Source organism: Alosa sapidissima, chromosome 16 (assembly GCF_018492685.1).
Source record: "Alosa sapidissima isolate fAloSap1 chromosome 16, fAloSap1.pri, whole genome shotgun sequence".
NCBI lineage: Eukaryota > Metazoa > Chordata > Actinopteri > Clupeiformes > Clupeidae > Alosa > Alosa sapidissima.
The window spans coordinates 11,501,068-11,525,754 of NC_055972.1; the positions used below are offsets into that span (position 1 = coordinate 11,501,068).

Genomic DNA, 24,687 nt, shown 5'->3' on the forward strand with positions numbered 1-24,687 from the left:
GCTGCCGCTTTGTTCTTGGGATTGAGACCGATGTAGTTAAAGGTTGATGAAACTTTCCCATGAAGTTGTAACAATGCAGCGCAGGAGGGGTTAACGCGAGCGCCCGTGCTTCTGTAGGAAGGATTAAATGCGAGCGTCGGCGGCTCCGTGCAGTAGATCAACTGCGATCCAGACACTTCCCGTGTTGCTCAGAGTTCACCAAGCAAACTCCCAAAATACAATGTAGGCATGTTGCATACGGCTTAATGATCGATAAGCCCCAAATCACCTCACGTTTTCGCACTACCGACGCACAACCTTCCGACTTCACGGCCCGCACAACACAACCTCTCAGCTCCACTGCACCACCAACAAAGCAATCTTTGGCAGGCTCCCGCCACCATTTGAAATGACATGCCACCTGTGTCACCTAATTACACTCGGCACGCAATTGGCTTGCGTCGCCAGACACCAAGTGGCACTTCCTACTCAACACCATACTCTACCCGCTACATATGCATGAGAGAGGAGCAGACTCAGCAAAAGCAATGCATTTGGTCTGTAAGCACTTATGCATATACTACATTAATATGAATTAGTAGTATAATAATACTCTTAGATTAGTGCATTTGGTGGATGAACTTGACTGGCCTGCACAGTGACGTGATCATCTCCTTTTCGTCCAAAATGAGTGCCTAACCTCACAAATGCTCGTTTGGATGGATTGGGCAAAATATTCCATACACACTCAAAAGTCTTGTGGAAAGCCTTCCCAGAAGACATGCTATATAGACTATAGATGTAGAATGGGATGCCCTAAAAGTTCCTGTAGGTGTAATGGCCTGGTGTTCCAATACTTTTGCCCATACATGCAGCAGAATAATTCCATTTTTGGTATCATAATCTACTGATATTATTTCATAATTTATTTTACAATGTATAGCTGTATGGTGGAATTACAGTATAATAACCAATACCTACCCTTTGAAGAGGTTTCACTTCATACTAGGCCTACTGTTAAGGTCATACCAGAACAGTTCACATTACTGCCGTATTGTCATGGCAATGTACTACTTTATGATATTTTCTAAACAAAGTTCGGGAGGAGCCCTTAGGCAAAGATAATGAATGCGTAGCCAGATGGGTCGTCCTAGTTCATGTCTATGAGGGCAAAGTGGAGTTCAGTCAGAGGCGGGCTCTGGTTCAGTTCCCGCCTGCACAGGGGCGTGTCACTGACGTATGACTTACGTTTGAACGCCTCGGTTCCACGCCAGACAAGCCGGAGTACAAAATAAACTTGGTGTACACCTTCATTAATGTTGATTTTCTCCCGACTGGAGGGTCATACTATCACGACATTCTACTGAAATAGGGAGGAGGGTTTGGAGATCATGATACCGTGTCCGAAATGTGCAGCCATTGCTCAGAAAAATAAGGCTTTGACAAATTCTGGGAAATTCTTGGATTCTGCCATAGACCTCAACGTTAAAAAGAGAGCCCGATCACTGCATAAATGTGCGGGGGCGTGTACTACTACCCTTTTTGCATAAATTTCCAGGGACAGGAAATGGCCTCTCATGAAGTATCTTCGTAATCAACCATCTTTGCCTTAGGGATGATTGACAGCAATTAACTCACCTGTCTTCCGCCGCCAGGGTATTTAAGGCGGCCTCCTTATCCATACGTCACACGCCGCGGCGCTCGCAAAATGATCCTTCCTCCTCCCCTTACTCCTCCATTTCACTGATAGCCCAGTTACGCATCCTCCTGACACTGGGGGGTGCAAGCGGCCATCGCTCTATCGCGATCAACCGCTTCAGGCATTCCATGACCACGGCCAGCTACCATGCCAAACACGCGCTTAGCTTATAAACTCAGTATAGCAATCATGCCGAACTAGTGAACCACTCTAACTTTCCAAGCAACAGCAGGATAAAGCTGATAACTAAGTGAACAGAGCCTCCTGCTCCCATACAATCACAGCTACATGGGAAAGCTTTGTGAAGTAAGCAGGTGTTTGGCAGGTGGAAGAACTAACCCATATGACACTTTGTTTGCCTGTGAGCAGAGGTGCTGCTAGGTAATTTGGGCCCTATGACAGACAATAAATCTGGGCCCCTCGATAATATATAGTATTATTTGGGGGGCTCCCCCCCCCCACCGGTGTCCCTGCCTGTGAGATATGGATACCTGTGCACTTCACTGTCAGAGTATTACACTCCATAGATAGACCTGAGAACTACATGTGTGTGTGTGTGTGTGTGTGTGTGTGTCTTGACCAAGTATAGGCTCAGTGACCACACCCTTGCAGTGGAAACTACAGTAGTAGACATAGAAAGACCTGGATGCCAAAATAATGTGGTCACTGCCAGACAGGGAAGGTTGAGACAGAGGAGTGCTTTTTTCTTCACTGTGAAAAGTGTAGAGAATTAAGAATAAACATTTTCCATGAATTTAAAACCAACTACCCAACCTTTGAAGACAAAAATGAAAAAAAAAAATGGCTATCCTCTCAGGAGAGGGAGCTTCAGCTGCCTTGGAAGCAAAATATATTTCACTATGCCATAACCTGAGGGACACTAGTTTAATGTTTTATATTGGGCTTTTTTGCCTTTATTGGACAGGTCAGTGAAGAGTGACAGGAAGGGAATTGGGAAATGACTGCAGGTCGGAATCGAACCTGGGTCCCAGTGTGCACTCAGACCCGTACATGGTGCGGGCGCTGCAGCCTGCTGCGCCACAGCGCCCCCGATGTAAATGGTTTGAACATGGACACATACAGACATAAACAAATTGTCATGTTTTTTTTTGTCTAGAAATGGTCTATGGTTATTTATTTTATACAAGTTAAAATCTATATATGTTTATACATCTACATTTTATGCATTCTTCTGTATGATTGCTTTGGCGATGCAAATACTTTTTTGTCATGCCAATAAAGCACCTTTTGAATTAGAGAGAGACAGAGAGAGAAAGTGGTCCTTATAGTGACAAAGTGGCAACATTTTTGTCCAAATATCATGAAATACTGTATATCTGACATGTCCACTCCTGCAGCTTTCATCCATCTATCAGCTTTACACTGAGAACTGAGGTGCATGTGCGTTGAAGTCAGCTGATATGACAGCTGTGCCATCTTCCTACCAGTGGTAAGTCTTGTTCCTCTAATCATGAGGGGCCTCAGGCGCTAGTCACAATTAGCTGGTCAGCAGACCTCGCTTGATGCTGCGCTGTGCTCACAGGAAGCTCAGTGAGTGTGTGTCCGGAGGCTGCAGTGATGCTAACAAAGAGCAGCTCTGTTTATTCACAGCAACTGTCCACTGCTTGCCTCTGGGAAGTCACCTTACAAGTAGCCTAAGAGTTCGGTCAGTCTGAAAGATTGGCGAAAGAGATGGAAGACATGCACATGTCTTGTTTAAGAGAAGAGAGTCAGACTGTGAATCCTAAGGAAGATGTAGGACTTCCCCTTTGTAGGACTTCCCCGAAAAAGAACTATAGAAATACTGTAATACCTCTATATCTTCACCCTATAGTGTTCCTACAGTCTTATACTTCAATAGTAGACTATGTCCCAAAATACTAAATAGACTTATAACAATGTATAACAATTCTATAAAGGTAGGCTAAGTCTATAGTCTTATGTTTGGACAAAAGTGTCTGCTAAATTAAATAAACACAAAACATATAGGCCTACTTCCTACAAGATTATCCTACTACAGTATATTTTGTCCCAAAATACTATAAGATTACAAAGCCAAAGTGTTTTTTACACCAATATAAAATGCCATATTCTCCGATCAGTCTATCAAAATCTCATTAATCTACTGAAACATTTCCTGAAGATTCTAGGGATTTTCATTTTACAGTATCTGCTAAAATACAGCCTGAAAAACAAACAACGATGCTGTTTTTCTCAGTTTGGATTTTTCGTAGATACTGCACTTTGGCTTTGTAGGGCAGAGTTATTTAAGGGTCCTTAGGGTACTGCAAGATGAGCAATTTACTCATTTCAGACAAACTCTGTCTTTTTCAAAGTCTTTCATGTCATTATGATAGGCTAAATGGTTTTGACAAGGATGTTGCTGTATAGTCTTCAATAAAATGTCCACAGATGTGGATATACAGATAATATTGCAAGTATTAAATGTAAGTAATATGTCCTTAATGGTAGTATGCACTGTACATTATGCTGCCAATCGGTGGGATCTCAGCTTCAGCGTAATTCTAATGGATTTCCCGTGCAGCCAGTGAGGATCTGCCTAAAAGGAACACGGAGTCAAATTCCAATACACGTAGGAGGAACTCCCACATAATACCACGACACAGACACATAACGGACCAAATGGCAGAGGGGTGCCCTCTCCCGTCCAACGACCACAAGATCAGCCATCAAATTAGAGAAACGGTGCGCGTCGTTATCACCGGTCTGTGGACTGAGCTTTTCTTTTGCTTTCGGTCCGTCATTGCGCAATCCGACAGATTTGACTTTTGACCGACGTGTCAACGGAATCTTGGTGATTATAATCGTGATTTTGAACGTCATTAATTTTCAGTCTTTGTGTGTCTGGATTTCATCAACAGAAGCCTTGCATCAACTCTTTGACCCTCTGCCACCTTGTCGGGTTTTCCTTTCCATCGGAAGACGCAAAATAAGTCTTAGCCTATTTTAATGGGAAAACTGTACTAACGGAAATGAGCTCAGTGGCGTAGACTAGACTAGTTGCAGTGCTCGCAGCACGACTTTTCCCACACCCCGAACCATGCCAGTGGAAGATCCTGAGGAAAACGTAAAGGTTCTCTAACGCTTCGTCTCGGTCAAGATGTTTGCCGGGATGGTCACTCTGGAATGTCAGAACACATCGATGGCAAACACCGACGGCGTTCACTGTCGCCGGTGTACACTTGTGGATGGTAATCGTGTGTTTATCTTCTCTTTTTTCCCTGCCCCTGTGTTCTTATAACCTAAGTTTTGTAACCATAAATATTGTATGTATTCAATAGATTTAATTCAATTCTAGGCTACACAAGAGAGGTCCTCCAATCTGTGTCCATGTCCTTTTAGCCTGAAGCAATTTTTGTCAAATCTAATTAACATTTAGGCTTAACGCAGATGTAGCCCTATGCAGTAGCCAATGTCACGACAAAGTTATGTTTCCAGTGGACGCTTTAAAAAAAAGCTACTTTCTTACATTTGTCTTGTCTTAACTGTCTGGGAGAGTTAAAAACATTAGGCTATGTGTTAAAAAGTATGGTTTAATCTTACTAAATGTTCTTCCCCATTGGACCTACAGGCTGCCGACATGCTTTTATGTAGCCTATTTTTAACTGGTCCTTGAACGGCTCAGTGGGCCCTCTATTTAACCCATTTAGCCTACTTTTACATGTGTGTTGAACACAGTTATTGCCAGGTCAACAAAAGTGAATCAATGCATATTATTGACATAAATTGCCCTGCCTGTTGTCATGAGTAGAACAGTAGCCTAGTACTGAAGAGCTGGATCAGAAAGCAGCAAAACAGGACATTTTATTAAAACTGCAGAGAAATTCTCATGAGGGTTTTAGAGTCAGCATAAGATCTTTCCAATGACAATAACCCTTGGAGCCCCTGATTTTGAATCTTGCTTTCAGAAACAATGTTATTTCTACTCACAAGACCGCAAAGAAATCCAGATATAATAAACCAGAGTGAACATTTGAACCTAGATTTTCTAATCAAGTAACCCCACCTTGTTGCAACCTCAAATGATGTTTGACAAAGCCAAGTATTTGCTGAACATTGCCATTTTACGAAACCAAAGAATATCTTAATGTTTAAATATTGTGTGTGATATGTTGAATGTTGTGGGAGTCAGAATGAACCTGAAGCCTGATGGGACAGGTTGGCACCTCTTCAGCAAAGGAAAGGATTAGGGTCAGCAGACACTAGGCTTATAGATGCCTGCTGTTAGGTATCCATACCTGCCACACACACACACCCACACCCACACACACACACACACACACACACATACACGCACACACACATATGCTTTTTTAAATCCCTCAGAAGTTATTACATAACCCACCTGACTTCTGATATGGCAGAGATGGTATTTGGCAGATAATGAACCTCAATGGAGGTATTTAATGAAAGATGTTGCATATTAGTGCACTGATCCTAAATCAGAGGGATTTGTTTTGCCACCTGTGTGAGTCCACTCTAGTCCATATTTTGTTTCGGCAGTTCCCATGATGCTCAGCTCAGCTTCAGTAGATGTGTCAGAGCTGAACCCAGCCCCGGGAAGCTTTGTATGGATTCAAAATCTTCTGCTGGTTTATGTCTCTCTTGTGTCTGAAGAGGAAGTGTGTATGTAGCAGTGCCAAAATGGCAGCGGAAGGAATTCCTTTGCTGATTTGCTACACTCACTCAGTGTTGGATATACAGATTAATTCAATCCGGTGTCTCATAGACAGAAAAACACAGAATAACCAAGAAATGACCAAATCTTTCTTAGAGCATTTCTCAAGAAAAACCTTATGTTTGCCTTCCATTATTTTAATTTCTGTTAGATTTTGGACATGGACATGACATCTTAGACAATGGATCAGGAGGAGAATACAAACAGATTGATAAACAATGTGCCCTCTTGCATGTTTTCCGGAGAAAGCCAGCCTTTCTTCTGACTAGCCACATCTCATGTTTCAAAAATAAGAGGGGAGGAAAATAGTTGTGAAATAGATATCCACTCTCACTTCCCCTTTTGTCGGTGGCTTCGCTGTAAGTGACAGTTTGTGCTTTCCCTGAGTTAGCTTCAAAGACGAGCCACGCTCACATAAGAATGCGTGTCTGAGAGACTGATGCATTTGCTCCTCAAACTCTCCTTTTTTACGAGCTTCTCCACATTCCTGCACCCTTGTGCTGAAGAGCTGCACACAGCCAATGGGAAGGCTTGTTTTAACAGAGGGGGATCTGGAAGGGCCTCTTTAATCATCTAAGGTAAATACACAGCCATCTATCAACAGCACCCCCTCCTTCTCAAGGGGACTAGTGGCTATGTAACATGCTGCCCTTCTTACCATGGCATTTTAATTTTTTGCTTCTCGTGGCAGTGCCAGTTGTATCAGTGGAGTTAGACATCGTATGTTTGAGGAACAAACATTAATGCAATTTATGAATGTCAACCAAGTTACAGTGTGGTTGAAATGTGTCAACAAGACATAGTAGTAGCAAGTAGTAGCAAGTTAGCAACTAATAGCAACTGCAATTTTTGCTGGCTGTTGTTTGCTTTTTAGAACAAAGCTTTTACGTGATGGCATGAAACTTGACTTCATAGTCAAGTAAAGCAGGCATTTCAGAACTGCTAAAAAAAGGGGAGCACTGCAGAAATGTCCTTCCTTTTTCGAGGAAGACTGGCCCTTTTATAAACAACGTCAGTGGTTGTTTAAAGCGTGAATGGTAACGTTTTCCACTTTCATCCTTCTGACAAAGGTTGGGGCCACACAAAACGTGTGGCAGATGGAACATTGTACAGCTCATGTTTCACTTCGGGCTCAGATGCTGTACATTGAAACCCCAGTTTACTCAGACTCTCCTAATGGAGACCTGTGTAATATGATACATAGGGGTGCATCCTCTGGGGAGAGTGTGTGTGAGAGGAAGAGAGAGAGAGAGAGAAAGAGAGACTAAGTCTTAGAAGACAGAGAGTGAGAGCGGCTGAGAGAGTGAATGAGTGAGAGGGAGAATGGGGGATATAGAGGGATGAAGAGAGAGAAGGGTGGTCTGTGGTCAATGCCCTCTCTTTGTCCTGCTGACTTCACAAGCTTCCTAAGAGGATGTTGATGGGGCTCCGTCTCAATTAACTCCCTCACCCTCCCCTGTTCTGCCTGCAGAAGACATTCCTTTGTGATGACATCATTAGACAGTGTAAAGGTCGTTGGGTCATTACTTTATAGACATGAAGCTGTTGTTATGATTTCTTATGCTGTGGTTGCTAATAAACAAATCATTTATTGGTAATAAAGGGTAATAAAGACAATTGTGACATTTAAAGACAAACAAACCATGTAAAAATCATTATGCAGTATGAATAGGAGATTTAAAGTTAGTGGTTGTTTTTGAGCTTTTTAAATATATTGTAAGACAAAATATTCCCCCCACTACTCAACCTGCTTTGTTCTGTGGTCTGGTCTTGTTTTTACAAAAGGGCTACATTACAGCAACCATCTCCAAAGTTACTACAGGCCAAGAAGCAATGGACAATTAGAGAGAGGGAGTGAGAGAGAGAGAGAGTGTGTGTGTGTGTGTGTGTGTGTGTGTGTGTGTGTGTGTGTGTGTGTGTGTGTGTGTGTGTGTGTGTGTGTGTGTGTGTGTGTGTGAGAGTGAGCAGGGGGGTACCACAGCTGCGAACAGTACAAAGAGGCTGTTGAGGCTTCCACTGTGCCTCCTCTTGCAGTATTTTCTCACAGAGAACAAGGCCGACTTTCAGACATTTGTGTTTGAATCGGCAGCCCATCTTCCCTCAAAATAAGAACCCCCCATATTAATTAAATGTAAAAATCAAACTGGCCACTTGAATATGGAAAGCTAGAATAACAATGCATCCCAAACTTTTGCAGTGAAATCTGAAAACGTGTCAAATCTTGCTGTCTCGCCATGGCTTTAGCTATGTGCGTTGTCTTTGTTTCCCAATAATGTGTGTAAATGACTGTGTGAGTCTGGTATTTAGCAACAGCTGGATTAGCCTCACACAACGGTCATGCTTCATACTCACAGATATTAGCCGTAGTTCCCCTGGCAGATTCACATGGGACTCTCAGCTGCGTTCAGTGTCACTTGATATGCGTTGTGCTGTTTTACATCGTGAGTTTTCTTGCCCAGACACACAACAGGGAAACTCCAGAACTACAGTATGTAGCATTAAGGTAAAATAAGTGATTTTTTATGATGATAGGGTTAATGATGAATCTGTCATTTCTCAGTTATGTTGCAATCTGGCTTTTGGTGATGTTCGTCTCCTTTTAGCTTGTCTCTTATTACTTTTCAGTGATTCACTGAGGTTCTTGCTGGTTAGCTGAAACATTCCATAATGCTGGATATGTGCACTGATTCGAGTGTGGCTGCTAATGTCTGATAGCAATGCAAAAATAACAGAATCATAATTTTAGTGTGTCATCATAATTATAGTGAGTTATAAATATTCATGCTTTCAGTCTCACTACAGAATGATAAGTAAAAGTCTTTGTGAACTGAATGTTCAATCAGCAGTTGCATGATTCACTCTGAAGGATTGATTTAACACAGTCTGTAGCACAGCCAGCTAGTGAACGTCATCCTGTTTTCCGCTGTGGTTTACCCTTGATTGGTATTTGGCGTGAGTGTGCTAATCTGTAATCTCTCTGTGTGGACAGGTGGCCCAGGTGCCTCGGCGGTTGGTGTCTGCCGCAAGAGAAGCCAGCGGAGGCCTGGGTACATGAGGGCCGAGCTGCCCCGACAGCTGGTCACCATCACCAGGGCGGACGAGGACAGAACGCCCGGCCTGCCCAATGCACAGCAGCCTGTGGCTGAAACCCGCAAAGCCTCTGCCACGTGTGCCAGGAGAGGTGGCCAAGTCAACGGTGCTTCGCCTGTCAAGGCCAAGTGTCATCGGCCACTGCCAGCAGAGGAGCAAGGAGCAGAGGCCCAGAATGGTCAGACACAGAGTTTTTCTTTCTCTCGTAACGGCATCTGTTCAGGCAGGGGCTCGTCCGGTGTAGGTTCACCGCCCTGCTCCTCATACCACTCAGGGTCTCCCCAGACCTCTCCAGCAAGGGATACTTTCAACTCCAGCTTCAGCTTCATTCAGATGTCACTGGATGCAAGCGGGAGCTTGGATGGAACGTTTACTGACTCTCCGTCTAAAGACTCTTTAGGTCAACTGGCACCTGAGCCTCCTTCAAATACACTTAAATCTTCAGCACTTGACCACTCACTTGGTAGCTCTTACAGACCTGAGCAAACAAGGCTCGATTTAGCAAGAAGGGACCAATCACCATCAAGAACTAGAAGCTCTGACCAATCATGGACCAGTTCTCAGGTCACAAGCCAAACCTCAGGCAGTCAGTCACTCCCTGGTTTAAGTTTAGCCACTGAGGACCCTGCTTCTGTGCCTGGTAAAAAGGCAGAGAAGGTGCAGGATTTGTACTTGGGCGGTGACTCATGGAGGGGGGCCGGCGTCATGTCCTGGAGCAGCCGGGAGATAATGTCGCCCTCCATGGCCTCGAAGGACACAAGGGAGAGTCCTCCCGACTCAGACTGCTGCTCCCTGGATGCTGAGGCCACGTCCTCCCTGTCCATGGACTCCTCTGACGCTGCCTCTGCGTCCTCGTTGACCTCGTTGACCTCGATGACCTCGGGGTATGAGAGCACCACTCCATCCTCTGACCAGACCTGGGACACCCTCCTGAAGAAGTATGATGGTGTGCTGCAGGAATGCCTGCAGAGCACCCGAACAAATACTAAGGTGCCCCGCTACACCTTAATGCAATAGACACAGAAAATCAGATAGATAGAAATGTTATTATGTTGTTATATTCATGTTAGGTTTAGGGTAAAAGTCATGTTGCCTGAAAGTACCATCTACACTGATATCACACTGTGATCATGTGATCATCACAAGTCTTTTGTGTTTTGTAGACACTGATGGGAGTAACGTAGAACAGGACTGAATAGTGAAAATGTGCAACGTTTCACTCAGGAAGTAGTTATTACATTATTGAAATGACCAGATGGGAAAGTAGGTCATTAATATCCATGAAAGCAACACATTTAGCCGTTTTGGAAAACTCCTTTACACGGCGTGGATAACCAGCCAATAAGTTCATTGTGAAGGCTTTGAAATGGTTCAAAAAACCCTACTATAATATTGGAATATTAAAGCGTAATGCCCTCACCTGCACACTATTTTATTGTTTCTTTATGAAAAGTATCTAACCACATTTTAATGAACATGAGAGAAATGCAATTGTTCAAAAATGTGAAACTAGTCATTATGTCATGAAACCGTTTTAACATTTGTATTGTTGAGGTATTGCTGTCATCATGCTTGCTTAACATGGGACAGACACTCCCAGCCATTTCCTCTGTAGAGAGAGAAATCCAGTGGGGAAAGCTGCCCTTGAAAAATAACTGGCTGTGGTGATATGTGAATTAAATATTTAACTTTAGAAGTAGAAGTTGTTTTTCTGAGACATACAATCTTTATTTAGCATGGAATGTCCTTAAATATAAGTTGATTGTTATACATGAACATGAAACCATGTTTGAGTGCTTGATCTGATAAATCTGATTATGTTGTAGGTTGAATCCATGATGTTGAAACTTCAGAGACTACAGCAGAAGGCCGTGCTGGATGACGACTATGATTCAGGTAAAACCCACTTAAGATCTCTTTATTTAGTATTTGCTAAATGACTTATTAGTAAATGATGCTAAAGGCAGTTTCTTTATGAACTCTAATAATTCTAAAGAAAACTTCAGCACCTCAACAACATCTGTCAGTACATGACCTTGGAAAGGAATGGCTTAGTCCTAAACCTTTTCCATATAAGGTCATTTTAGCTCTCTGGGTGTTCTTTATGAGCGTGACTGAGAGAAAATTGATGACTGCTTTTGTGTGGTTTTGCTGACATTGCTCACGCCTTGATGCATTTCACGAACAAGTGACACTAATGCAGGGTCAGATTAACCTCGCTTTCTCTCTACAACGCACTGTACCCCTAACACGTACACACATATTCACACACAAATACGTACAGTGTTCATTTGTGAGAGACTCACTTGCAGACATTCTTATATACCCATATCCATTTACTGTATCTTCACATCATGTGGAATGCATCAAAAACAAAACAGATCTTAAGTTCAGATGGAATAGAAAACCCCCACAGCTCTCAAACCATAACTATATTGATTACTGTCACTTGGTGAATGGGGGGTGGGGGGCATCAGCACCATGTAAGAGTGAGACAAACAGACATCACATCACATCACATCTGCTCTCCCACTTTGTACCTCTGAGATGTGAGACGTGAGCTCTGTTGGGGCAGCCGTGGCCTACTGGTTAGGGCTTTGGGCTTGTAACCGAAGGGTTTCCGGTCCGATCCCCGACCAGTAGGAAAAATGTGGGCGGGGGAAGTGGTTAAGCACCGCTCTCCCATGCTCACATGCACGGCTGAAGTGCCCTTGAGCAAGGCACCTAACCCCTCACTGCTCCCCTTGAGCAAGGCACCTAACCCCTCACTGCTCCCTGTGCGTCGCTGTAGCAGGCAGCTCACTGCTCCGGGTTAGTGTGTGCTTCACCTCACTGTGTGTTCACTGTGTGCTGTGTGTGATTCACTAATTCATGGATTGGGATAAATGCAGAGACCAAATTTCCCTCATGGGATCAAGAGTATATATACTTATACATACTTACTATGTGACGACTGCACTAAGGCGGGGATCACACTGGAAATAACAGAGCGGTAGCGGCAAGCGTAACGCAACGCTCAGACCATAATAATTTCTATCTCGTTCCTAAGTAACAGAAATGGTTTGAATTGAATACTCTCGCGTTGCGCTTTGAAAGTTGTACCAAGTTCAACGCTAGCGCTGCCATCGTTTTGCTGCTGAACCACAGAGAACAATAGGAAACCTGCCGCTTGCCACTGGCCAGTGTGATCCCTGCCTAATGGAGGCATTTGGTTCTCTCTCCATCCCTCCCTGCTCTCTCTCATCATGTGAAAAGCTCTAAAATTAGCTTTCATGTCGACATGAACTCACCTTTCTTGCCTATTACTGACTTTAGTCTGTAGTTTGTCACCATCTTTGAAAGTCTTTGAGTGTTCTCTTATGACACAAAATTAATAATTAATGATTAATAAAAAATAAAGTAGAGGTCTTATCAGTTAGATATTTTATTCTCCTATCTGTTCTTGTCCCATATCCTAACATCTCAGTGTCTGTCTTATGGACTAAGGCATGTCTTTGACCCACATTTGTTCCACATGTCACCATTTTTAAAAGGAAGATCCCGTGACAGGGATAAATTGTTTGAGTTTTTTCTGAGGCCCGGAACTATCTAAGGGCATAATAAGTAGGTCAGGTCTGTTTTGTTTTGCAGGCTTCCCTCCTATATCGAACTGTGGTCTTGTGACCTTGTGAAATCAGGTTTTTCGATGAGGTTGCAGAAACACATACCAACCCCCTCAGTGAAGCACAATACTGTACCTAACCACTGAGTATAGATCAGTGTTTATAACATCATAGAGTGACAGATATTGCTTTGTTTGGTTGTAAGTGCACAGCTATGATATTTATTTCTATTTCAAAACAGGAAGTGGGCTCACAGTGCAGGCCTATCTTAGCCTAAGCAAAGCCACAACATCTGCTCAAGCAGATATGATTGCATTGATACAAGAATGTTAGTTGGATAATGTACCTTAAAAGGATGCAAAATATTATAGAGGTGCTCAGTTTCCAATGTGGAATGCTTTCAGAACAGGCAGCCTTGAGACACCCCAATAGGCATATTGGCTGTTGAAACCACAAAGAAATGGTGAACTGAACATAGTAATTGAGTTTCGGACTGTTTTGGAACCATTCAAGTAGTCTGGTTCGAAGAGAATGAATGGCTACCAAAGGGAGCATTTATCTGGTACAAAGGTGTGCACTGTACTGTAGGTGTGTGTGTGTGTGTGCGCGCGCGCGCGTGTGTGTGCTTGTGTGTGCGCATGTGTGCATGTGTGTGCGAGAGAGCGAGAGAGAGAGTGCTTGAATATTTGGCTATGTGTTAGTGTAAATGTTATAGTCAGTCTGTAGAGATTCATAACTTCTCCTAAAGTGGTCAACACAGTATTGTATTTCCTGAAATCCACCGCAACTGATTTGAGAGACATTAACATAAAGTGGCATGTCGTATTCCTAGCGGAGCGCTTTGGGAAAAAGTTGGAGGAGCTGAGGAGAGAACGGGCTTCCCTCCAGCCGGGCCTCCCCTCCAGACACCCAGCCGTGTGTGGCCTCCTGGACCGGCTCTGCACAGCTGTGAACAGTGCCCTCCAGAGGACAAATGCAGAATGCAGGTCAGTCTTCGTCTCCACATGCTCCCTTCTTGCATACGTGTCCCACCACATTCACCACATCAGAATACAATTACAATACAATCTGCAGTATAATTAGTTGTACATAAGCGTTTGTAAATAATTTGTGCACATTACAGAGAATCTGCTAGTTGTATGTTTCCGTGTCGAACACTCTGGACTACAGACACTATTGATGCTAATTTAGAAACAGAGCTAATAAAACTCACACTGGTCTATACATTTGAGAACAATTTCATACAGGTAATGTACAGACCAAAGCTGTTTGAGTCCTCTTGTATGATAGTAAAGAGCAGCACCAGTAGGAGGCTGTATGAAAATAGGCTTTAAAGCAGGAAGGAAGTCAGGTGGAGTCCTGCTCTTGTCTCTCTGCTGGAATGGCATGTGAGAGGACCCACCGTCGGGTTCCATTGTCTCTGTGTGTGTATGTGTGTGTGTGTGTGTGTGTGTGTGTGTGTGTGTGTGTGTGTGTGTGTGTGTGTGTGTGTGTTGTTTTCCTTTCTGATGTAAGTGTCTGAACCCTCAGTTCAGATTTGGCCAAATCTGTGATAAAGATAAAGTCTATTTACAGCCATATTCTTCACAGTGAGACTTGGTCTTGACTATTTTCCTGAACTCTGTTTGAGCTATAGTTTCATGCCCAAATACTGGTTGACCTTCCTATGCGTATTTCTTGAGCAAAGAGCAGCAAGGAAAGCACGAAACATAGCCATGGGTTTATTTTTCCAATAAAAATAGGAATAATAAGAATAGGAACCATTCATCTTCCATAAAGACACAAACACATCAGCACCAACAAAACAAAACGTTCCTTTCATCTCCTCAAGGGATATGGCAGAGACGTCTGGATGTCTGGACGCCCCGAGCAGTGCAGAGAGTCCCCAACAGAGGAAGGAGCATTTGCTTCAGGAGAAGCGGCTCATCGAGGTGAGTTCAAGACTATTCAGGTCACTACCATAATAGAAAGGTCCCTGGGCGGACTCTGTGAAGGCACATTCACTGTTTAGGGGCAGTTAGTTACTGAAAGCCATAATAGCAAGGGCAGGTCTTACGGTCAGTTCATTAAAACGCAAGTCAAAGCATCTATGCCTGGAGACTAGGTGGTCGGTGCACAGCAATTAAATCAAGTCAATTTGATTAGCTGAATTACTGAAACTTATGTAGCTTAAGGCTGTTATATAAATACTCTTTTTGAGTACTTCATCATGCCAGAATTACACTCTATCATAAAATCCAGTGCTCTGAGAATAAAACTGAGAAACCTCCAGAGGAGTGCTGGCCTGTGCGATTATTGTACTGTACTGCTCTGTTAAAAGATTTCTGAGAGGAGGGGTGGCCGATCTGTGTAAAGCATTGATACTGTGTGCTAATGCTTCATGTTTACGGCACACGAGACTTATGACAGCTGACTGTTTATGAGCTTAACTTCCTCCTTACCATTCCCTATTATGTTCTGATGTTTTTATCCTTTTTAACCTTTACTTACAACACACTTCCTATTTATGTATGTTGAGTAAAATGATAAATACAAAAGCATCTTTTGGCGGTTTATCTTAGTTTATATTCAACTTCTTTAATAAAAGTACAGTATCTATGAACTTTCTAGCAGTATTCTATAAGTATATATACTCTTTTGATCCTGTGAGGGAAATTTGGTCTCTGCATTTATCCCAATCCGTGATTTAGTGAAACACACTCAGCACACAGTGTACACACAGTGAGGTGAAGCACACACTAATCCCGGCGCAGTGAGGGGTTAGGTGCCTTGCTCAAGGGTACTTCAACCGTGCCTACTGGTCGGTGTTTCAAACCGGCAACCCTCCGGTTACAAGTCCGAAGCGCTAACCCGTAGGCCACGGCTGCCCGAATATTAATTCTATGACTTCCTTAGTTTTTAAAATAAAGTGTCACAAGTCAAATGCCCTACTTATTTTATTGGGCTAAGGAGCCACAAAAGTTGTGGGTTCAATTCCCGGCTGCCACCATTAAGCAAGGCACTTAACCCCAAGTTGCTTTGCTTTTCATTGTTGTCCCCTTGCCTTGTCCTCATTCTTTGTCAGTCCCTCCCATCTTTAATTCGGTGTTACTCTCTCATTTTCACTCTCTCTCTGGCTCTCGCTCTGGGTCAGGCTGAGGTCTGTGAACTGCGCGCGCGGCTGGCTGAGCTGGAGGAGCGCAGCGCGGCTCTGGACGAACGGATCGCCTGTGAGGAGCAGCAGCAGGAGCTGGAGGAGGTGGAGGGCCCTGTGCTGTGCAGCTGCACCCCGGCGCACCTCCGGCAGATGGGCCGCGCTCTGGAGGACCTGCTCAGCTCACAGCACCGCATGCGCATCTGCCTCTCATTGCCACCTGTGCTCCACAGGTGAGGCCCTGCACTTGGCCAGTTTACCACCAGAGGGGGCCAGAGAGCAGGCAGAACTGGTGTGGGGAAGGCACAGCTTGAGCCTGAGGTCAGGAATTGGCACTGGCTCTAGAGATAAGATCAGTGGTTCTTGCTGGTGTGCTGTACGGAAATATGTGAACAGTATAGACAGGTAGTGCAGTTAAACAGTATATGACATAATAGTGCAGTGTGAACAGTAGTATACAGTTAAGCAATTGGCATGATTCACAGTAGGGATATGTGCAGTGTATTAACAGTAACATTATAAGAGCAGCAAAACATGGGCATATGAGAATAAACACCTGGCTGATATAGCCTATAATAATGTATGTGACATTCATCATAATCAGTTACCATAAGTCAGTGTGCCTTGGCATTTTGTGTTGACCTTTGGTGTGCCTTAGCCCCCAAAAAAGGTTGAGAACCTCTGCTCTTGATAAAGAGTCTGCTCAAAGTCATTTTAGGCAAGTCCCTCTACTTACATGATTGGCACAATGTATTCACATGTCGAGTTTTTTGCCGCGGAAGGGGCGGGATATGTGTAGACAACTGCCGTATTGGCGTTACAAACTACCCCATGCATTTCTATGGAGGATTTTTTGAGTCCTTTGTCTCCTCATTAGAAAGTCTCTGGTCTGCTCTACTGTTTCACCTCCTGATGGTATAGAGAGAGAAGCTGAGAGTGAGAAATAGAATAGGCCTAGAGATAGAGTGGTGTAGCGACAAAATGTTAGCTCATGAGACTGATTAATATTAACTCACATGAGCTTAGTGAAATCCTATTGAATTGGATCTGGACGGTGATTGTCCAAAGCCTTCACAGCCAGAGGGCAGCACTGAGCTGTGAAAATACATATCATAGCAACCCATGATAAGGACAATGTACAGGAGGGTCTTTAGCCCGCATTATATATTGTGGAGTTGATGTGATATATTCAGTCTAGGTCTGAATATTGTTGAATGGTTAGAGAGATAGATAAATAGATAGATAGATAGATAGATAGATAGATAGATACTTTATTGATCCTCCAGGGGAAATTCAAGGGTCTCAGTAGCATACAGACATAACACACAACATGCACTTACAGCAGAAAGGGTAAACATAAGTATAAGTGTAAACATATAACTAAACAAACAGTAGTCCAACCATAGTCCTTAGTTATGTGTGCCTGGCAAGGTGCTCAAGAGAGTGAGTGTCATGGTGAAGGTGCAAAAAGTAGTCCAACATTAGTCCAGCAGTGGTCCAACAGTGCAACAGTGCAAGAGTAAGGTCTAGAGACCAGCATAAATAATATAGACAAATAGTAGAGACAAGTATAATGTAGACAAGGTAGAATAAAAAAAACTATTTCAGTGCAAGAACAGGTTGAGGTAATAGGGTTGTAGCCATTCATTCATTCAGTATTGTATCAGAAGCCTGACCGCAGCCATTGATCATGTGTGCTAATATAGCATAAAAAACAGTGTAGCAGTGAAACAGTAGTGAAAACATTAGGCTGTGGACATTAGTAAAACAGTAGTAAAACAGTAGTAAACAGTAGTCTACAGAAGTCTATCAGTAGTCTACAGAAGTCTATCTCTTCTCTTCCCTTTAGTGAGGCATTGAACATTGGTTGTGTGGAGAAAAAGATGAATAGATGCAAGCAGAAAAAACTGCCCCCCCCCCCCCCCCCCCTCTGTTTTTATTGTTTGTGGCCTCCACTTTGCTGTTATCTCAGAGTCATCACCCAGACTGACATTTAAAGCTAATCCATGCACTGGCCAGTGATGCATTAGCCGGCGTTTTAACGATATCATCTGTGACATTTCCTCAGTCTGAGGTGGGGGTTAATAATGGCCAGCATCAGGGACCCTCCATCAGGCGACTGATGCAAGACCTTCTGCAGAGATTGCCTCTGTTATTACTGTAAGAAGTTCATTCTGAAGACTTTGCTGCATCTGTATGGAGCAGGCATTTACATGATTACCCTGAGCTCTGTGCTCTGTATGAGAAATCCCCTAGTGAATTAGAATGCTGGTATAGCAGTGTGTAATCCATCGCTTCTGCATCGGGAGAGCAAAAGATTGTCTAATTTTCTCATGATAATGCAAGCCCTTGACTGCAGTGAGTTGGACTGCTTTCATTGTCCTCCTCTTGCTGAGTGACCCAGATGCTCTGGAGAAATAGATTTCCTGGTGTCATGTGCAAGTGTGGTTTGATCCTTGAAAAAGCCAGGGAGCTAGAAAGAGGATGAACACACACACACACACACACACACACACACACACACACACACACACACACACACACACACACACCCTTTAAATTGCAGAAAACAGCCGTTACCTCAAAAACTGGGGCCTTCAGTGACAGTGATTTATTTTCCGGACACAGTTTTAGAAAGGAGATTTCTTTTTATCCAGCTCAGTTGATAGAAGTGGGCTGGGGCTGGAGCAGTTTGTTTGAAGTTTGATGGAAATAATATTGGGTCAGGTTGTTCTTTCCATCTCTCCCTCTCTCTCTCTCTCTTTCTCTTTCTCCTTCTCTTTCTCGTTCTCTCTCAGCTCTCATTCTCTCTCAGCCTTTCTCTTTAATTCTATCTCTTTCTCTGTGTCCCTCCTTCCATCCTATCTGTTCACCCTGCACCTCCTCCTCACCTGTCCTACCTGGCTGGCAAATGAAATTGAACCTTCCTGTGGCTTCTGTCACCATCGCCATGAATTTTTATTATTTGTTCCTCAGATGCAAATTAATTCTTTCGCACATGCCAGCCTGAGTTAATGGCCTCGGAGCAGGCGTAATGGAAAGCAATCTTGGCCATTTTCCTCCTCCGGCGGAGAAATGGAGATGACTGTTTATGGCTGTCAGCGGGTTGTCTGTGTGCCATGACCCCTGGTGTCTCTCTGACATTTGATATTTGACAGGTTCTCACCACGGCAATCGGAGTAAAAAAAACGTGCCCAGTTACCGTATCATTAACAAGCTACCTGTAGAAGAGTAAGATTTAGCTTGTGCAGGTTTGGCTTTCCTGGGGAGGCAGTACCGGTCTTAGCCCTAGTGAAGGCAGTGTTTCCCCAGCTTTGGCCAGCTGGGGCCCCAGGGTCTCTGCTCTTTCCCTGCCAGACTGTGTTGTCTAGCAGGCAGCCTTATTAATCATGTTCATTATCCCTTTGTTATTGTGAATTTGTTAAACAGACAGCACTACAGCTGTTCCAATGGCTGGCGCTCGCCCACCAAAAAGGGAGCTTGGAGGCATTCCTTCAATTTCCTTTTTTTGCCAATGATTTTGGCCATGGTGTGGTCATTCTTTTTCATATATGTTTGAGGTTGATGTCTGGTTACTATGTTTGGATGTATCTCTTGTTCTTTGTCTTATTATTTTCCTCTCTTCTGTGTATATTATTCGCTGCCTCTTCATCATCATTTTTTTCCTAACAAGAGCAAACCGGTCCATTATTTTGTCTGCCAAACCTGGTCGGTGAGGCACTCCAATAACACAAAAGACCAAATGGGAGCTGCTGACATTTACTCAGTGGGAACATTTCCTCTAGCAGGAAGGAGATTTTTGTATTTTGGGTAATGTCGGGCAGCAAATTTAAAGTGACTCGTGCAAATTCAATACACTGTCTTGTTCCTCTTCTCTGTTGTTGCAGACTCCAGGAGCAGGAGCAGGCACTGAGCCTGTCCATTAAGGAAGCCACTGCCAAAGTAAGAGTCAATCTCCTTTCAGCCATCATGGCTATTATCCTCAACACCATTCCCACTCATTTTGGTTTTTCAAATTACTCGTTCATTTTATTCACACTACAGATGTACCTTGATGTGTTTGTGTATGTGTGTGTGTGTGTGTGTGTGTGTGTGTGTGTGTGTGTGTGTGTGTGTTTGTGTGTGTGTGTGTGTGTGTGTGTGTGTCCTGAAATGGTACCCACCCATGGCGTCCCTTTCTCTGACATGATGAGTCTGATCATAAAAACTGCTGTCCAGGTTAGTTTCTTTGTTGTCAAGATGCAGCAAATATTCACATCTTCAACTTCATGGGTCCTCACCGTTCAAACCTAGCAGCATGGCCACCAGCTTAACCAACATTAGGGAACCCTATGAACCACTGTGTCGCTGGTTGTTCATCACTGGTGTCCCAGCACTGTGTGGCTCTGAGCGGCTTAACCATGCTGACCCAGCTGGCTCTGGTGTCCCTTACTCCAAGGCTCTGCGGCCGACCTCTCTCTGATGCTGATCCCGTTCTAAGCTAATATGTCAGATCACATGATCAGCTGCGAGAGAGGTCTTAATGCTAATGCAAGAGCAGTATGGACGGACTTGTATGAACAAGGACAGGATAAATAACTAGTGACTGATCTGACATCTGTGATTCTTGTATGCATCATGCATGCTGTACTGTCAGTGTGAGGGAACAGCCTACCCACTAACACAAGGCACAGTATGTTCATTTTATAGGCATTGTCTCTGTATGACTTTACTGCGGGGAGAATAAAAAGGGAGGATTGTTTTTTTTTTTCGGGGGAGGCTGGAATCTGAAGTGTCACCTTGACGACAGCAGGATTCCACAGCAGGTCCCGGGAGTGTGGTTGCCGTGGCACTGAGCATCGTCTTGCCAAGCCCGGCACACTACCCCATGAGACACTGCAGCAATATGAGCTGCCTCCAGTCGCGCGGGCATTGCAAAATTGTCACTTAAGCTGTCATGACCTCAGGTGTTCATTTTCTGTGTGTGTGTGTGTGTGTGTGTGTGTGTGTGTGTGTGTGTGTGCACGCGCATGTGTGTCTATGGAAGTGTAAATGAATGTGTATGAATGTTTGGTGTAACTTTTTCCCTTTGTGTGTGTGCCAGAGTACCTATGTGTGATAGAGATATAGTGGTGTGGTGAAATGCAGCCTGAAATAACAGCAGCAGGGATCTCCAAGGGAGGTTGTGTATGTGCACATCCACATCTGTGTGTGTGTGTGTGTGTGTGTGCGTGTGTGTGTGTGTGTGTGTGTGGATAAGAAAAGTCCCTCTGACAGGGATGAGGGGCGTGAGGGGGTGGAGAAAGCCACAGCGTGGGGATGGCACAATGTCACCCTGCCCTCCGGAAACCTGCTATCAGATGGCTGAACGATGGTCTATCTGGCGAGTGTTCAGAGATGCTTCTGCTCTGCTACAGGATGCTTTAGTGCCATTCAGTGCCAATGCCCATGTGGAGGGTCTTTGAGACTAACATGCTCCCAGCAGTGATGCAAGGTTACACATCAGTGATGCTTATCCCTTATTCTGGGAGTTTACAATTTTCATTTTACATTTCAAATGAATTTTCTGTAGAGCATGCTGATATTGAGGAGCAAGAAAAAAGGAGATTGATGGAGAGAGAGAGAGAGAGAGAGAGAGAGAGAGAGAGAGAGAGAGCTACATCAATACATTCATCATCATTAGAATTCTTTAATAATGAATCATGTCTTATCAAACAGCATGTAAGCTTCTGAAACTGGGGTGCTGCAGCTGTGCTTTCAGGACGGGGATGGCAGAAGTATCAATTCCATTAAAAAACTCTTCTGTGGATAAAGTAGCAGAACAAATCTATTCTGTGGATAAAGTCTGTTTATGAGGGGGCTGTTTTAAAGGCAGAAAGGTTAGAATGTGATAAAAGTAGTAGCGAAGAGGTTCCTCTCTCTCTCTCTCTGTATGTGTGTGTGTGTGTGTGTATAGAGTGAACAGACCACCTGCAGGTCCAGTGACATTTCACCAGCACTGTGCCTTTAAAGCCAATGAAAGACCTAGGATGCTGTGTACCATAAGCAACATTAGCAGGCAAGCCACAGTGACAGCCCAGACAAAGAAACCTTGTTCTCCTCATCTCCTTTACCTTGTTCTGAGAGCATCTTTCACACCTTTCACAACAGCTGCCAGATTGTAGAAGCAGTTAGATTCACTGCCTTATACAATGGCGCTTACAGCAACCCCCAGCTCCGTCCTCATTAGTAAGTTTGTGTGCCGGGTGAACCCTCCTGTGGAAGAAGACAGCGAGGAGCCCAGCAGCTTAGCGCCTAGTCCAGAGCTCAGCTTCACAACTGTCACTCCACCCAGAGTTTTAGAAGGGGAAGAGAAAATCAAAGAGAAATGGAGACACAGAGGTTTTCAGGGGAACTTTGACTTTGACATGGGAATCACCTTTTGCTTGCTGTTGCTGAGTTAGGGAAAGGTGTAGGGAAGGTAGTGTGGGAGGGGAAAGTCCTGGGCGTTGAGTTGAGCAATAGGCAGTGGGGTTTAGAAGCATCAGGGTTGCACGCTAGAATGACTCTGTTCAGACCCTGTCTGCTTTTGACATTTTGTCTTAGTGATGCTGCAAATCCTTAGACATTCCATTCTTTGATGTGTTGTGTAATGTGTGTTAGGTATATGTGAACACTGCCTGTTGGCATCAACATGTCCGTTCAGTTTTGGACTGAGCCAGTTTTTGTTCCTGTGTGTGTGTGTGTGTGTGTGTGTGTGTGTGTGTGTGTGTGTGTGTGTGTGTGTGAGTCTCTGTGTGTGTGTGTGTTCATGAGAGAAGGACTAAGAGAACAGTTTATCAGTGAACCTATTTAAAGAATATGGGCCCTAAATGACAATCAAGCAAAGTTCTTGTGCATGAACGAAAGCCATCATGTGGCATGTGGGAGCACTGGGCTGACTCATCAATGTCTAAACCAGTTAAGGTCTTGACCATGGTGTTGAATTAGCAAATTGATTTTGTCTAGTTATTAAATTAGCTTTAGTTAGACTTAACAATTTGCTCTTTGCAAAATTGAAATTAGGGCCCTGTACGATCTTTCTCTCCATCAGTTGTCCTCTCCTATTGACTACCCTCTTCTACTGTCACCAGTGCATGTGTAAGACCACAGGGATGCCACACACTCTCTCCCTCTCGCTTTCTCCCCTTCTCTCCCCTGTGCTCATATTCCTCTCTCTCTCCCATGTTAAATCTCTCTCTCCCTCTCTTTCTCCCCCCGCCCTCTCTCTCCCTCTCTCTCTCTCTCTCTCTCTCTCCCTCTCTCTCTCCCTCCCTCTCTCTCCCCGCTGCTGCTGCTGCTGCTGCTGCTGCTGCTGTAGGTGGTGATGAGCCAGAGGTTAGGGGCCAGTCTCAGGAGGAAGGTGAGCGAGAGCGAGACCCAGCTACTGGCGCTCCATGAGGCCAAGCTGGCCGCCATCTCAGGTCAGTACACCACCTTTCACTCCTCTACCACTCCACCTCAGTCTCATCTTTCTCTCCCTCTTTTCCCTCCCCTCTTCCTCTTCAGAATGGTCCACCTTTGCCATCTCCTACTCTCTTACACTCCTCCCCATTCATCTCCTGTACTTCACCTGCCTTTCCCTCGTTTCATTCCTGTTATATCCTGTTATATATTTTCTCACCTTTCCTTTGTATCGATTTCCTTTTTTTTTCCAGATCTCTCTCTCTCTCTGTCTGATGCAAGTCTGTATCATTGTAGATGTTTGTGTTGCATGCTGTATTTCAAACCAAAGACTGAAACATTGATGTTACCTGGACTTTTTACACTGATATCAGATTTGAAAATCCTTGTTTTCAGACGTAGAAAATAAGAAATATAAACAATATTATAAAATGTATTTGACACGATAGAGTATTAAACATTCCAATCAACATGCACTCCATGATTTACAAGATTTTAAATACTGTTCATGATGTTTCCAAGGACCTAAGTTTAAGAAAAGTGAACAGAAAAGGCCACTTTCACTCTTCATCCATCTTACGTCCTCATTCAATTTCTACTCTTGGGGCATGTCACAGTTGATGTCTTGGTTTTCTAATGCCCTTCATGCACCACCCTGAAAGGTCACCCTCTGCTCATGGGGGCACACAAACAGAAATAGCCTGACAAACATACCATACTGACTCTGTAAACCAGTCTACACTTCCCGTGTCATTTCCTCCTTTTTGCATAAGGTGATTGTGTGTGCCTGATGCAAATGTAGAGGAGCTAATGTTTCATGATACTTTATATCGTGATACTTTACATTTCTGACTGGAGGGGTGTTTTTTGGGTAAAAGCAATATAATGTAAGCAACATGTTGAATAGTCCGTGAATAGTCCGTGAATAGTCCGTGAATAGTCCGTGAATAGTCCGGGTGGCTGGAGGAACCATCACTATGTGTTTATCTCTTCTCCACCTGACCGAGCTGTCCAAATACATTTAAGGATATCAGGGACATCAGCATTCCCTACAAAGACCTACAGTATGTGATGTCATTTTAAA

The 24,687-nt window shown here is 43.9% G+C and overlaps 1 protein-coding gene across 3 annotated transcripts in view; it reads left to right on the forward strand.

The window, feature by feature from the left end:
* The first annotated feature begins 4,317 nt into the window (after positions 1–4,317).
* The window catches only part of disc1 (DISC1 scaffold protein), a 49,477-nt gene continuing 29,107 nt past the window's right edge, over positions 4,318–24,687 (forward strand). For 2 of the 3 annotated variants that reach the window (XM_042065529.1, XM_042065528.1), the window contains exons 1-8: positions 4,318–4,890; positions 9,367–10,457; positions 11,294–11,363; positions 13,902–14,055; positions 14,901–15,000; positions 16,203–16,435; positions 20,090–20,144; positions 23,521–23,623. In XM_042065529.1, coding sequence (XP_041921463.1) covers positions 4,800–4,890; positions 9,367–10,457; positions 11,294–11,363; positions 13,902–14,055; positions 14,901–15,000; positions 16,203–16,435; positions 20,090–20,144; positions 23,521–23,623 — 1,897 coding nt within the window. In that variant the 5' untranslated portion in view covers positions 4,318–4,799. Of the gene's footprint in view, positions 4,891–6,765; positions 6,956–9,366; positions 10,458–11,293; positions 11,364–13,901; positions 14,056–14,900; positions 15,001–16,202; positions 16,436–20,089; positions 20,145–23,520; positions 23,624–24,687 lie in introns of those variants that run through there. The other variant, XM_042065530.1, reaches the window with a different exon arrangement.